Source organism: Vigna angularis, chromosome 1 (genome assembly GCF_016808095.1).
Source record: "Vigna angularis cultivar LongXiaoDou No.4 chromosome 1, ASM1680809v1, whole genome shotgun sequence".
Classification (NCBI taxonomy): Eukaryota; Viridiplantae; Streptophyta; class Magnoliopsida; order Fabales; family Fabaceae; genus Vigna; species Vigna angularis.
Window position 1 is genome coordinate 50,253,582 of NC_068970.1, and position 17,111 is coordinate 50,270,692.

General features: G+C 29.7%; 1 protein-coding gene across 1 annotated transcript; it reads left to right on the forward strand.

Annotated features, from left to right (window-relative positions):
* The first annotated feature begins 12,995 nt into the window (after nucleotides 1–12,995).
* On the forward strand, nucleotides 12,996–16,025 carry LOC108333959 (fructose-1,6-bisphosphatase, chloroplastic). Its single transcript, XM_017569491.2, has 3 exons — nucleotides 12,996–13,466; nucleotides 14,226–14,622; nucleotides 15,400–16,025. Exons 1-3 carry the CDS (start codon nucleotides 13,065–13,067, stop codon nucleotides 15,798–15,800), a joined length of 1,200 nt encoding a protein of 399 aa, XP_017424980.1. The 5' UTR covers nucleotides 12,996–13,064; the 3' UTR covers nucleotides 15,801–16,025.
* Nucleotides 16,026–17,111: the final 1,086 nt, after the last annotated feature.

Sequence of the window (17,111 nt, forward strand, 5' to 3'; positions counted from 1 at the left end):
TGAAAGTCTTATAAACTCCACACATTTAAAGAAGCTCGAGACCGGGAACCTTCAACTACTACTCTTGAAGCTTCTAACTGTTAGATGGAAACCATATGTTGTTTTTATAAGGTTTCAATAGATAACCTAGCAGTTTCCTTTTGTTATAGTGCAACTTGATGTTGTTAAGCCATGGACACACTCTATTGTTGCAAGGTTGTTGTCATCACCTCAATAGCCCAAGTGAGACTGGAACAACTTGAGGTGAAGGTGGAGATATGGCCTATATGTCATAACTCTAGCCACAAAAGGAAAGACAAATTAGTCCAAAATTAATTTTCAAACCAAGTCACTATTCTCAAACTCATATTATATATACAATATACAAAAATACATGAAATTATCGACAGAATTATTTTCGTCGGTAAATTTAACATACCAACGAATTTTACAAACGAATGTAAAAATTTTTAATTACCGACGAATATTATCGACGGAATAAGTTGTCAATAAATCCTTTGGTAATTATCGACGATCAAAATTCGTCGGTAAAACATATTCCACTTACCGATGGAAAAAATATGTCGGTAAATTCGTGGTAAAAAGAATGGCAAAATTCCCGCCCATTTTTTTCTCTCTCTGCGCAAACAACAGTATATTTCCCACTATGCGCGAACAACACTACATTTCTCTCTCGCGTGAATCAATTTCTTCATTTTTCTTTCCTCTCATCTCAAGAGCATTTCTCACCTTTTCTACAACTATTTCTCTCTCTCAAGCATCCTTCTTCCCACATTGTCGCCACTAATGTTGGAGAACTCCACCACTGCCATTAGAGAACGCCACCTTTGTCGTTGGAGAACGCCACCACTGCCGTTGGAGAACCATGCGGAACATTGCTGCCAACATAATGGCGCGTGTTGTGCTGTTGAAGATGAAGAAAATATGGATGTTTATTTGGGGATTTTTCCTAATTTTCGGGTTTCTAAAACAATTAGGGTACCTAAGCTTAGTCTTTGATTTTGGTTTTGGAATCAATTGGATTGTTGAATTGGTTTAGGAATGAAGAAAGTTTGATAAAAAAAAATTGAAAATTTGAGGAAACAAAAGAAGGGGAAAGAGGAAGAAGATGAATCAGATTGAGATATTTACCAACGAACTTATTACCGATGAATTTTTCTGTCAATAATTATCGACGATGTTATTATCGACGGATTTAGGTCCGTCGATAATCTCTTAGAAAAATGTCATTACCCACAGATTTTTGACGTTTTTGACAGATTTTGGTTGTCAGTAATACTTGTTTTGTTTGTATAAATCACCTAAATTATGATAGAAACCTCTACAATCAAATTAATTGTATTCCATTATTATACAAATTGAAGTATTTAGTTTCATTATTTTCCATTCAAGTGAGTAAAATAGAAACACATCTTCTTTGTCTTTGATAATCAAAGGAAATATAAATGAAATAACAAGCAAACTCTAGAAATAGGATTTGAATAAAGTTTTAAAGCTTTTCCCAAATAGTGTTAGATGTTGTATGCATGGGTTACACGTGTTAGACGTTTTGTATACAATGTTGAACACTTAAGAATTTCTCAAAGTGTTTAGAAACACAACAAAAGATAGTAGAGATGAAAGCTCATTTTTATATTGGTTCACTTAACCTAAGCTACGTCTAATTATCCTTTAAGCACTCTTAAAGGGTATCACTAACTTTAACAAGTTATAACGAGTTTTCATCACTTCTAGTTTTACAATAGCCAACTAGCTAAAACTTTTTAACTACCCTTAAGTTAAACAAGCCAAGTGTTTTAAATCACTCCTAATTATCCAAAAGCAATAAAGTGTTTTTAAAACAAGTACAGATGAAAAGTTCTCTAAGAGAAGATATTGATTAATACAAAGTAGTGAAATCACAAGGAAACACTATAAAGGAGGGGGGGTTAAATAGTGTTTCTAAACTCTTCTCGCAAATTAACGCTTAATAACTATTGTAGGAGGGGTTAGAGGGTTTGTAATAGCTATTAGACGTAGGGGTGGGCAAATAGAACTGAATTGCACTCTACTACTAAAATCTATACTAAACTAAAAACTAATTTGTATAAACTGAACTGAGCTGTAGAAAAGTTCAAACAAACTGAACTGAAGTGATTTTTGTTTTATCAAACTGGACTGAATTGAACTATACTAAATTGTACTAAACTACAATATAAACTAAACTGAACTACTAACTATACTAATTTTAAACTGAATTATACTAATTTTAAACTGAATTGTACTAGTTTTTAAACTGAATTGTATTAGTTTTTAAACTGAATTGTACTATTTTTTAAACTGAATAGTATAACAATACATGTTCTTTTTAATTGAAATTTATTTTAATATTTATATTATTTTATTCATAAGTGTCTTACAAATTAACTTTTTAATTATTTGATATTATTATTTTCTATTTTATTTATATTTCTTTTATTATTATATGTGTATGGAAATTATTTTATTATTTATTTATTTTATTTTATTTTTTATTTTTTTATTTATATTTATTTTGTCATGAATATTATTTTACTTTTATATTTATTTTTTTAATTTTTTATTTATATTATTTTGTTTTATATGTGTATATAATTTATTTTATCTTTTTATCTACTTATTTTATTTTAAAATAATTTTTTATTTATATTTATTTTGTTTCCTCGTAAAAAAAATTTATTAATCAATTATTTATTATTTATATTTTATTATGTAAAAATTAAACTAATATTTATTAATTATTATAATATAATAAAGGGTTAAATATGTTTTTGGTCCCTTAACTTTCAGCGAAAATTGGAATTAGTCCCTCTTCAAAACTTTGGACTAATTTAGTCCCCAAACTTTACAAATGTGTGAATTTAGTCCTTTTAACCAAATTTTGTTAACTTTATTTGATGTTTCAAGTGCGTTTCATGATAGCATATGAGTTGTTTACACCGTTTGACACATTTTTGCTTCAATGTTCACTGAGAAATGCATTTGAAACATCAAATAAAGTTAACAAAATTTGGTTAAAAGGACTAAATTCACACATTTTTAAAGTTTGGGGACTAAATTAGTCCAAAGTTTTGAAGAGGGACTAATTCCAATTTTCGCTGAAAGTTAAGGGACCAAAAACATATTTAACCCTATAATAAATGATGATACTAGAAAAATTACTCTTAATAAACATTTGTTAATTTTTTTGTCATTTGATATTTCTATAATATTAATTATTTTTGCTACATTACTATTTTTTTTATGATATTTCATTATATTTATTTAATAAAATTTAACTTTAAAAAATATATTTTAGTTTTAGTATGTAAAATACTATCATTTAAAAATAATAATATTGATATTTATTTTAAAGTAAGTTGATTTTTAAAATAAATAGTTATTTTAGTGTGTGCGCTTATACACATTTTAATATCATTAAAAGTTTTTTTAACATATTTTTACATATTTAATAATATGTTAAAGAATATAATATATTTAAAGTATTATTTTTTTTATATAGTCTTTTTTTTATGATTTATATTACTTAATCATTTAATAAAATTAAATTTAAAAAATATATTTTACTTTTATTACTTAAAATAATATTATTTAAAAAGTAATATATGTTTATTGATGAAAAAATATAAAAATTTGTGATAAAAAAATTTTGTCTTAAAAATTTCATTATTAATTTTTTATTTGAACGGTTTCTTTTATTAATATTTTATTATTAAATAACGTTTTCTTAGCAAGACGGAGCTATTGAACGGGAACTAAAGAAGAGAAAAGAGTAGATACAGTTCTCACAGTTAACTGAACCGAACCTGTTATAAGTTCAGTTTTTAAAAACTAAACCATAAAATAGTATACTGAACTTTTAGTAAAAGTGGATCAGTTTTTTTAAGTATAATATAGTATAGTTAACTATAGTACAATATACAGATCAGTTATTTTTTTCCCAGCCCTAATTAGACGTTTGTATATTTGAGCAAGCGTTTAGGAAAACATTTTAAGTAAATAAAGCAATAACACAAGTATTTTACACTGGTTCACTCAATCCTAAATTATGTTCAGTCTTCCTCAAGAACTCTTTAGATATTCCACTAATCTTATCCAAGATTACAACCAAGTACAAAGCACTCCTGGTATACACTGAGTAATCTAACCACTCTTAGTCCCCCTAGTCAATCCTGACTGGTCTGAGTTTAACCACTCCTGGTATCCAAATATTATAATCACTCCTAGTAGCAACCCTAGACAACTATCTAGTATGTTTAACTCTCCTAAGCTAAACAATACAAGTGTTTTAATCCTCTTCAGAATTCCAAACACAATTTGTGTTGGTTTACAAGTACATATTCAGATAACTCTCAATGAGAGGATAAATACAATACAAAGAAATCTGAGAATTTGTGAAGTTCTTTCTTTTGTTCTATGAACAGAGATGGACAATGTAAGCTTATGAGAGAATAATAGTGTAACGATACAATGATAGCAAAAGTTCTTGTATTATCTTATGTGAGTCCTCCTTTTGTAGCTTTCTACGAGGGATAATCGTTACTCAAAGATAATTGACTTTGTTAAGATTAGGTGGCTTCTCGTACAAAGATATGCATTTTTATGTTCCTTGGGAAGAGCAATATTGCTTTCGTAATTAGAGCTTGTACGACAGTGGAAGGCCATAAAGCATTAGGAAATATTCCAAGAATCTCTTCCTATCTCACAACCTGATCCTCGTGCAATACTTTTGAGTATATCTTGGTGTTGCCAATATCTACACATATAAAGATGAAAAAGAAAAGCAAACAAGGTACAATACGTAAAGCATTTAATGATTTATACATTGAAATAGTGTTGAAGCATGTTTCGTATAATAAGCATTTAGTACAAGTCTAAGTTTTTCACATAGTGACAATTAATGAGATATAGTGTTTATGGATTCTTTTACTAGACAGACTTTTGTTTAATGCTTGTTTAATATTTTATACTTGACACGTCATGGTTTGTCTTATAACGATCAGTAAGAATGTTCTGATGTGCACAATGTTGAGACACTATACATCTCTAAATGATATTTCGTTGAATGTTGTTCGTTAAACTTCAAAACTCCAAGATGTTAGACAATCTATCTACTTTAGACGATCTTGTCTTAACATGTAGATCTGAAAAGACTTGCTACAAAAAAAAATTCTCAAAGCTAGACGATGCCCTATCAAAGACAGAGAATTTTTGCAACGTAAGAATATGTGCAATTAATTTGTTTATTGTTACTTGTCACTTATATTCTCAGTCTTCTATTTATAGACAACTTCGAAAAAGATTCATTACTCTAGAGCCTTGACTTTCAAAGAGTTATTGTAGCCTTTTGTACATTATCAAATGTTACTTTGCTTGAGAATCTGTGTTCATGTACGGATTGGTCAGACCGAAAGCATTGAAGAAACATTCCTAGAATGTCTTTGTATTTCTCAATGTCCTTTTGAATCAGTAAACAAAAAGTTCTATTTCCTACACAACAAAGAAAAAGTATTATTTTTACATTGGACTTCAAATTTTAGATATTTATAGTAGTGTTTAGTGTAATCCATGTACTATAACGTTTAGTATCGTCTATTATCTATATTGTTTAAGATAATGTATTGCATTTAGGATATTGTTTAGATAAATATGGTATTTAGTGAGTTATCCTATATGTTTTTTAAAAGAAAAACACTATTTCGTTAGTTGATTTTGTTAAACTTCAAAATAAAGGATTTCTATGATGTTTCAATAATAAAAGTGTGTCAAAAGAAGGTAATTTTCTAATCAAAACATATTATAAATTTAATATTTAAGTTTTAAATTCATATCAATCAATGACTTATATTTTAGGACTAAATTTTGAATTCCCTTTTTCTTTTAAAACTTTTTTGTGCTTAACGTATATTTAACGTATATGTAGTTCATTCTCTTCTTCATTTGCTAATAAGTTTTAAAATTCTTTTCATCATTGAAATGGTCTCTCTCTCCATTTTTTTTTGTATTACTCATTCAATTTGAGAGGCGAAAAAAATTATGAAATACATTGCTTGGAATGAAACCATACCAACTTCTATGTATTGGTTAAGGGACGCAACAAAGTTTTGAGTAGGGAGGCATCACAAACAATCATCACTAAAATTTGCTTGAAATCATCAACTACATGTAAATACAGTATAAATGGAAACTACATGTTTGGTGATTAAAGTCAAAATTTATATGTTTGATTCAAAAGAAACTTATGTTAATACACAATGTGAAATACATTATCTACCTCATTATTATGACGTACCATAGACATGTCATTTTTCTAAACATTAATTTTTATTAACATATGACGCATTTGATGTGAGAACAAAACAAATATAAGAGGGCTTACAGGGGATTGGGAATAAAAAATTATCTTTAGTTTCATTAGTGTTAATATCTAAATTAAATACAATCAAGATTGGGATGGAAACAACTATGTTCAAGATATACAAAAATTTAATTGTGGAAAGTGATTCTAAAATAACTATAAATATTACTATTTTCACTATATGAAAAATTAATATTACTAATGACCAAAATTCGTCAGTAATGTTTAAAATATGTTGGTAAATTAAAACTACTGACAGTTTGTCAGTGGTCAAAAATTCATCAGTAAAATTATCATTAGTAAATTTTATTTACAGAATTTTGTTTCGTTGGTAATTACAGACAAAAAATTTGTCAATAATATTCATCACTAATTATCGTAAAAAAAATCCGTTAATAACATCTATCGATAAATATTAATCTAGTTCATTTTCTTTCTCTTTACTCCTTCTATTTCTTCTTTCAATTTGTTTATTTTCATGAGTTTTGCCACTAAAATATCACTCTCAACCCCTAAACAACCATTAGTCCAAAAAGTTCAACTAATTTATTTGAGTGAATAAAAATTGTCAATAATTTTTCAATAATTTTTCAATAATTAAAATTTACAAACAAATTTATTTTTATTGATAAAATTTTATCGATAATTTCGTGAATTTTTTAGTGTACCATTCGAGTTGAAGAAAGCAAATTTGATAACGAAGTCAAAACATTATCTTTAATGTTTAAATTAGTAACACTATTAAAAGATTCTATATCATGTGCTTAGAAAAGTGAAATTATTGACTTATGGTCTTGTCAAATATAAATTATCATTATATATAACTGAAGTGTTGAAGTTTTTGAAAACTCTCTTCATTTTAATGAAAATTGAAAGTCACTTATGTCTAGGTAATGCTGGAAAATATTGTCGGTCTTAGATTTATTAAGTTTTGATGTACTTTACTTAAAAACATTGTATCTAATAATTTCACATAATGTAATAAAAAATAAAGATATTTGAAAATGTTTGAAATTTCAAATTCTTGAAAGTGAAAATTTAATTTCTATTTTAAAAACTTTGTAAATATATTTGGATTGAAGCATCATTTTAAATAAAAATATTTTTAAAGTTGATGTTAAATGAACCCGCTTTATTCCTAGGAACAAATCCTATTTTATTAAAGTGAGGTAGCAGCATCACATTATGTGCAATAAAATTATTTATGAGTAGTAATAAAATTTAATACAGAGTTTTAGTTTATTCTTATTTAGTCAAATATTCTAATTTTAAATATTTACCTTCCTATTTATATTATTTAAGTGATTCTATTCTACTTTCATTTTTTTTATAAACTTTATTTTCTAGTAATTTAATCAATGGAAAATTGGGTTCTTTTATCACTTAACAATTGTTATATATATACAAGGTTTAATCATATAATTGGTCTCTATTTTTGTGACTTTTCACAGATAGATCCTTCAGTTATTTTTTTTGTTTCAATTGAATTTTTATTCAATTAACGGTGGCAATCACCTAATTAACGGTGGCAATCATCTAATTAATGGTGGCAATCACCTAAACAGAACCACCACCTCGCGTTCTCGCGCCACTGTCAGCCACCAGGTTCGCGAAAGCACTATGAATGGCGAAGGAAACATTGCTTCTCCATAGCACCTAAACCAGCAACCACAGCGAGAACCACCGCGCCTCCATTATCTTCCTCACGGAAAACGCGAGTTCATCAGCGTCTCACACCTTTACACCTGCAAAAACAAACCCAAGTTGTTTAACCATAAATTAACAAACAGTTTCGAGCCTCATCCTCCATCTTCTCTCGCAAAGCAACAACCCAAAAACGTAGAAGTCAAATCGTGGAAGCCACCACGAGTTTCCAAATTGTGTTGCGATGGGAACCACCTACAGAAAATCAGAAATCGACATCTCTTTGTCCACCACAAGTCTCGTACTAGTAACAATCACAATCTTCAATTTCACTCAATCAATCTCCAATTTGGATATAGAATTTGTCAACCCTAATTTCGCGAAATGCAAATTCCTTCAAACAAATTCCTGATTTGATTTTAATTATATTTTACTAATTTTTAGTGTGTTGTTGTGGATACCAACATGATTATTAATAAAAAATACATAATATTATACTATATAGTCATATGATATCTATATGCATAAAAGAACATTTATAAAAAAATAACTAGTCATTTAAGTAGATATTGATAATAAAGATATTTGATGTTAGAATATATATATATATATATATATAACTATTGATATGATGTTCATTGTGTTGAGATTAGCGGTGTTTTAGTTTAAATATAAACAACGATAGGTAGATTATTTACATAATCTTAAATGGTTAGTCTAAAAATAAAAGTAAAGAACAATAAGAAAAAAATAGTAAAAGTATAATCTTCTAAATCTGTTCTAAAATTTATGATAATATAAAATGATCAAAATTACTATAATTTAATGATACAATTAATTATTAAAGTTACAATATTTTATTTAACTATTTTCGACTCAACTTAAAGTTAAATTTAACCTCCATGAATATAAATCAATAAAACAGATATTCAAATAACATGTAATAAGAAACCCATAGAGTGGAAATAGGTTAAATTCTATAATATGTACAAAGATATTTGAGAGATATATATTTTATTAAAGTAAGAGTCATTCAATTGGATTTTTTTAAATCTAATTTAAATATGGTAAAATAAATTGAATTTATAATTTAAATTTATTTTAACAATAGTTAGATTTAGATTTTTTTTTAATATAATTTAAATTGAATTGAATTCATATTGAATTTACTATGTCTATTAGATTAGATTTATTATTAGATTAGATTTATTATTAGATTAGATTTATTAGATAGGAGCCCAATCGATATAAATTATTTTTGGTCTTAGTTGACTCAATTTGATCTTTAATTTAAAAAGATTTGGTTTGATCTTTAGCTAGTGTCGATTACTTGAAACCTTTGGCCAAGCTAATTAGGCTTAATCTTTGGTCCGCTCAAGAAATTCGACTAGACCTTCAGTCAAGACCAACACATGTTAATTTTTGCTTAGGGCCAATTCGGCTCTATCGAGACTAACTTTGCTCAACCTTTGATTGATGCAGACTTTATTAGACCTTTGGCCCAAGTCGACTTATCTCAATCTTTAGGTTGGGCCAACTTGGCTAAACCTTTGACCCATACTTACTTGACTTAACATTCAATCTTTGCTAAATCAACTCGATTCTTTCGTTCAAGACAACTTGGCTCAACCTTCGACTTTGACTAAGTCCACTTGATTCTTTAATCCATGCCAACTCATCTTGATCCTTCGCCTTAGGTCAACACATCATGACCTTCATACCAGACCAACACAACTCGATCCTTTGGTCTAGATTAACTCTGCTCGACCTTTGGCCTTAGGCCAACTTCGCTCGACTTTTAGTCCTAGGCTGATTTATATCGACCTTCTACCTTGGAAAACACGTCTTTACCTTTGGCCTAAGTCGACCCAACTCAATTTTACAATTTGGGTCGATTTTGTTCAACTTTTTGGATTGACCCAAGTTAGCCTAACCTTTCAGTCCAAGCCAACTAGGCACGACCTTTGGCTTGGATCAACATGTCTCAACCTTCAGTCTTGACTTGTTACCAATGAGGTGCATTGGTATTTTAATAGATAATGATTTTGATGATGCTGCAAGAGAAGAACTCGAATAATGTAGTTGTAATTTATTTAAAAAAAACACTTTTGTAGACTAGAAATGTATTAGGAATAACCTTAAACATGTAAACACTTAGAAATTTACTGTCTTTAGGATATCTGCACATATAATCAATTATGTGATGTAATAATCGATTATCTCGAGCCTTGTTGAAAAACCATTGCTCTCGCAAATAATCGATTATTGCTTGAAATAATCGATTATCTTGATCTAGATGGGAATTGCCCCCAAGTCTCACACATAATCGATTATTTCTCAGAATAATCGATTATCACTTTTTTGAAAACCCTGTAACGGACTTGAATAATCGATTATTACTTACAATAATCGATTATCACTGGCAGTTGTATTGTGTCTTTTTGAGTTCAGACCTGTAAGCTATATATAGTGGTTTAAAACCCTTAGAGGAATTATCTAAGTCACTTGAGAATACAGTGTGATTTGAAGAAGTTCTCTAAGTGTTAGTTCATTGCTTTTGTCAAGTCTTGTGAATAGGAGAAGCTCGCGCTTTGTGTGTCAAAGGTCGGAGCAGTTCTCTTCAAGTTGGCAAAGCTCTTTTCTTCCGGTTCGTTTGTCGAAGGAAGATTTTCTGTTGCACTGTTCCGGTTCGTCTGTCGAAGGAAAGTGCTCGCTGCTTGCTTTCTGTTCGTTTGTCGAAGGAAGTTTTCTTCCCGTTCTTTTGTCGAAGGAAGGTTCTATCACTCTTATTTCATTCTCCATTTTGTAATCTGTAAAACTGTTTTTAGTGAAATCGTTAATCACTCTTTATAGTGATTAACAACTAGACGTAGAATCTTTTGATTCGATCCAGGATAAAAATCTACTGTGTGATTTTTTCTACTCCCTACACTCTTTACATTTTCTGCACATCAACTGTTTGATAAAACGTTTAAGAGAAAATTAAAGGAGCCATTTTTTAAATTGACCGAACAAGCACTTTGCTTTTAACAATCTGTATCGTACTCTGTGTTTTATTATTTCCGCTACGCAATATCGGTATCGATTGTTCCAACTTGACTAACTTGACTTGATTATTCAACCCTTGCCAACTTGGCTATATTCCTCTGCTCGAGACGACTTGAAATGATTATTTAGCCTTAGTCGATTTGATTCGCCCCTGAGCCTAGTGACTTGGTTTTACCTTTTAGTCCAAGTCGAATCACCTAAACCTTCAACCTGGATCAAGTTATCTTAACCTTTACATTGGGTAAACTCAACTTGACCTTTGTGCCAAACTAACATGCCAACACCTTTAGCCGAGTCATACATGTCTCAATTATTGGCCAAAGTTGAATCCTCTCGACCTTCAATCTAGGCTGACTTATCTTGATCTTCAGTTTGAGCTTACTCATCTTGACTTTCAGCTTAGGCTAACTCGTCTCGACTTTCATCTTAAACCGACCTTTGATCCAAGTAGACTCAACTCAACTTAGGTCAATTTAATCCAATATTCATCTTGGACTGACTAGGCTCAACCTTCAACTTGAACCAACTATGCTTGACCTTAGACCCGGATCAACCTAGCTTAACTTAGTTCTCAATCACCTTAGCTCAATTTAGTCGCATTTTCAAAATTTTAAAAGTATATAATCTAAATTCGACCCAAATAAAAAAATAAATTGAACTTAAAATCCAAAAAAATATGAATTTAAATTAAAATTAAATTTAAATTTAAATAACAAATGTAAAAATTAAAAAGATAAATTTTGTAGCTACTGAAAGGTTTAAACCATATAAAAAAAACTAACTAATTAAATAACATATAACATATTCTGTATAAATGGTAAATTTATTTACGTTATAATAAAATAAGCTCATCTACTTTTTATATTTTTATCATTTGTTTTAATCCAAATCATATATGTCTGGATTTGATAAATAAAAAATGGCATGTCTTAATTATACATTTCTAAAGAAGTGTTTAGCTTTATATCATAGTATATTTAGGATCCATATTTATTTTAAGTAGATGTTATTTTAAGTTACTTCTATTGTTTATATTTAAATCATAAATTTGAATATTCTTATGCCTCTACGTTTTAGAATATGTTTAAAATTCTTATTAGAGGTTTGTGAACCTTTTCAAAACAGTAGAAGTTGAAGAACGGGGGATAATGGATTCACCTTTACTACTTTTATATTAATGAAACAAACACCTTTCTTCTAATTGATGCTTAAAATCATTATATTTGTTCTAACTAAAAGATAAAATAATATACAAGACTCTTATATTATATTTATAATCGCGTATTTTATATTTATAGTTTAAATCTTTTCCTTAAGATAATAGTCGAGTTTTTTTTATCTGGATCACAAACTCCTAATTTTATGAGTTAGAAAAATACCTAAAAGTACAATATCTAATATTTAATAAATATTTAATAAATATTTAATTTTATCTAACTTTATTACTTTAAGTTAATAATATTAACATATAATCATCCTAATACATGTTAGGTATATGCTGACAAAATACAATATCAAAATACAATATCAAAATACAATATCAAAATTAAATCTTTTACCTCTTCTCTTGTCTTAGACAATTATATCTTGTTTAATAAATGTATTGGGAAGAGTTGTAACCAACCATTTTATTTTTATGTTTATGTTTAAATTATAACAATCTTCATACCATCTTCTCTTCACTCATCGTAGACCAAATTAACGCAAAAGTCACCGCACAATGATCCAATTCTCTAGTATACAAATATAATATGATTTAGATTGAAAATGACTTTGGTCTATAATAATTTTTATTATTTTTAAATATTTTCTAAATTGTTTTTTAAATTATGATTTATTTGAAATGTAACAAACGTTCTTACAATAATAATTTAAAATGTCTGCAAACAAAAGAAAAAAAAAATGAAGGGAGACTTCGCAAATATAAAATGCCTGTGAAGTATCTGCCACGGTGAATGAAAATATTTCTTCATTAGATAACTTTGCATATCACATTATGCAGTCAGCTGCAACACCACCACTCTATCATCTTGTAAGCTTGAGGCCAAAGCTTCAAAATCTTTCATCAAAATCTCAACTTTTTGACTTGGGGACTCCTTTCTGCAGACTAAGAATGAATTCAGTTTCTGGGTCTGGGCTAAGACCCCTCAGAGCTGTGGGTGGTTCTTCTTCATCTTCTGGAGGTGATGATGGGTTTGTCACACTGATAGAGTATGTGGGGAAGGAAGGAATACACGTGAAGGATGATTTGGTGGTGTTGCTTGATCACGTACAGTATGCTTGCAAGAGAATTGCAGCTCTTGTGGCTTCTCCTTTCAGTTACAGCCTTGGCAAACAAACAGGTCTTGCCTCTGTTGGTTCTGATAGAGATGCTCCAAAGCCTCTTGATATTGTTTCGGTATTTTCTTTTTCTCTTTGGAAATTACTAAATGCAGTTTTGTTTGTTTATCTTATCCTTTCATGAATGGTAATTGTTGGCGTGGTGGAAATTGATTTCCATTGTGTGAGGGTGTCCTCAGTTGGTACGGAAATTGTGTGGATGTAAATGAGAGAAGACAAGAAGGATTTGAATGTTCAAATTGAGTGTGGTTTTGTCCTCTTATCCTTTCTTGGGTGATTTTTAGGAACTGATTTCCATTGTGTAAGCGTGTACTCAATTTGGGTGGAAGTTGAGTAGTTGTAAATGAGAAAAGAATAAAAAAGGATGGAATGAGAGTGGAGGGGCTTCTATTTTCATTCTATCTTTTGAGAAAAAAGAATTCATTTCAAATTGGGGTGAAGGTGCCATTTTTTATTGTGGAAGATGCAAACAGAATGATTTTTGTATCTTCTTTTCTATTTCTCTTACTAATTGGTAATTTGGGGGCTCTATATGATGCCTATTATCGTTCAGATTGTTGAACTTTAACCACTTGGAAAAATTTGATAAAATTCACCCTCTCATGGCTAAATAAGTCATAGAGCAACAACATGAGAATGGCATCTAAATAAGTAAATATCAATACATGAGATAAGTGTAAAAACATACTCTTAGAATGTTGAATGCCTACCTAAGTTGGTCAAGGGCTATATTCTTTCCTCTATTAACAACGACCCTTAAATATTAATGAAATAGAGTGTCTGATCATTCAATACTCCCTATCATGCATCATTGCAGAATGAAATTATCTTGTCTTCACTCCGAAAATCTGGGAAAGTTGCTGTCATGGCTTCTGAAGAAAATGATGAGCCAACTTGGATAAGTGACAGTGGTCCATATGTGGTTGTAACAGATCCCCTTGATGGTTCTCGAAATATTGATGCATCCATTCCAACAGGCACAATTTTTGGTATTTATAAGCGCCTTGAGGAACTAGATGATCTACCTATAGAGGAGAAGGCCATGCTGAATTCACTCCAGAGTGGAAGTAGGTTGATTGCTGCAGCTTATGTTCTCTATTCTTCAGCCACTATTCTCTGCATCACCTTTGGTTCTGGAACACAGGCATTCACTCTTGATCATTCAACTGGAGACTTTGTTCTTACAAATCCAAGCGTTAAAATTCCTCCCCGTGGTAAAATATGCATTTTACATTTTCCATAATTTAAAGAGTTTAACATACATGCATTGCTGGTGTTAGTTTTTACGCTGTCAACTACTAAAAATTATCCATGTTGCAACTTTTGAAGTGGTTTTTATAAATGATTATATGAGAGTTAGACACTGTAAGAAAATATAACACTACCAGAATATGTATTATTTAATCTAATTCAAATGTTTGCAAATCTAGTATTGACGTGATTAATTTGGTATAGGATTAATTATGTTTTTGATCCCTAAACTATAACATAATTTTTATTTTCGTTTCTATCTTAAACTTTGATTCTGTTAGGTCCTCGTACTTAAAAAATACATGGATGTACTCTTTCTCACCCAACGATGTTAACTGTTTTTTGGCGTGACAAACCGCGAATCATGGTAACCTTGTAAGACGATAACATGAGAGGAACTTGTGAATTGTATCCAACTAGATTTGTTGTTTGTCACATCAAAAATCAGTTCATGTTCTTGGGTGAAAAGCACTTTACCCATATATTTCTAAGTACAAGGACCTAATAGGATTAAAGTTTGAGATAGAGACAAAAACTAAAATTACGTTATAGTTTAGAAACCCAAAACATAGTTAACCCTTTGGTGTATGCATTATGTCTCGTATCTTTATATTGCCCTACTACCTAAGATTGGAAGCATCTTATTATGGGATATTTCTTTACTTGGCTATTGTAATTGTTAACTTCTGAATGGAATATACTTTTGGTTTATGCTATTGACATCTGTCTAATGTGGTCAGGGCAAATTTATTCTGTAAATGATGCACGATATTTTGACTGGCCTGAAGGTTTAAGGCAATATATAGACACAGTTAGACAAGGAAAAGGTAGATATCCAAAGAAGTACTCTGCCAGGTATATATGTTCTTTAGTGGCTGATCTGCACAGAACTTTGTTGTATGGTGGTGTGGCAATGAATCCAAGGGACCATCTTCGTCTTGTGTATGAAGCAAACCCCCTCAGTTTCATTGTAGAGCAGGCTGGTGGGAGAGGGTCTGATGGTAAACATAGAATTCTTTCCCTTCAACCATTCAAACTTCATCAAAGACTTCCTCTTTTTTTGGGGAGCTTGGAAGACATAGAAGAGTTGGAAAGTTATGGGGATATCCAACAGAAAGTTAATCCTGGTTATGAAGTTTGATGCTGTGTATACCATCTTGCAAACAAGTTTAGAATATTCAACCATCATGGTGCCTGACCAAGTGACTAATTCTTCCAGTCTTTTCACTTGCGTAATATGTACTGCGTTATCCATCATCTGTGTTAGTACATCTGTAATTCTCTGATCATACTTGTGCTCTGGTCCAAATAAAATTCTGTCAAATACCATCTATGAGAAAATGGATGTAAATGTTTTTTCTCTGCTGAATTCTTGTATTCTGTATGATTAATCTTTGCCCTGAATTTGTTTTTTAGAACAACCTTTGTAAAAATTCTAAATTATCTCTATTAAATACATCTGAAAAATCTTGTGCACTGATTTAGACATTTTTATAATGAAGTGTTTTAAGCTTAATGAGATCTTCAACATACTCCTTTTGTCTAATGAGATTTTCAACACATTTATTTCACACCGAATCATGTGCATCTTGTGTGTAGAATTAGATATTGGTGAGTGGTCTAATACCGGTCCAATAGCAAGTAATGTAATTCTCATAAAATCAAAAACTGGTGTGAACTGCTTTATTTATGTACTGAAAATTGAGTTATCTTCGATATGAGATTTCAAACAGTTTTTGTAATTGTTCTGGTATGTTTCCTCATGTTATAATAAATCTGTGTCAAAATTTATTTTGTCAAAAATTCTGAAATGACCTGTTTGGATATTTAATGGCCTATCTCACAAACACTGATAAAGGATGAAGTTAATTGGCTCTGATATAAGTTTTGTAACTCATGGTTTGCAATGTTAAACATTGTTATTTTGTATTTTTAGACCTTTGCTCAGAAGCAAGCATCTATGTTTTGTATGAATGGTTTTATGTTCCAGGTAAGAGCTTATTTTGTTTTTCATCCAATAATCCAAACTAACAATTTTTTTTCGTACAGCAATTTAAAATTGACTTTTCTCAAACAGTTTTTAAATTGATTATATTATTTTTATTTTTACTCTATTTCTTTTAAATCAAATAATTTATATTTTCACTCTATTTCTCTCTCTTTTTCTCATCTATTTATTTCATTCGTTGCTGCTACCAAATTCACCATGAAGGGAAAAAATAAATGTAATATTGCTACATAACATATGTCTGAGTATGAAAATATTCTTTTATAATATATAATATGTCTGAGTATGAAAATATTATTTCGTTATATATAATATAATTAGCTAAATATTCTTTTATGATTCAAATGTTTTGCAAATTTGCTTTGGGTAATAATGTATTAATTGAAGCTAAACGGCAAGAGTTACCGATTATCCCCTTTAATGTTTAGTGGTTTCCATACAGTT

What these genes read in the sequence shown, in the direction of transcription:
- LOC108333959 (XM_017569491.2), top strand. Translation starts at nt 13,065, where the DNA reads ATGCAGTCAGCTGCAACACCACCACTCTATCATCTTGTAAGCTTGAGG. An exon ending in AGCCTCTTGATATTGTTTCG is followed by an intron (nt 13,467 to 14,225) that starts GTATTTTCTTTT and finishes GCATCATTGCAG; the next exon opens with AATGAAATTATCTTGTCTTC. An exon ending in CGTTAAAATTCCTCCCCGTG is followed by an intron (nt 14,623 to 15,399) that starts GTAAAATATGCA and finishes TAATGTGGTCAG; the next exon opens with GGCAAATTTATTCTGTAAAT.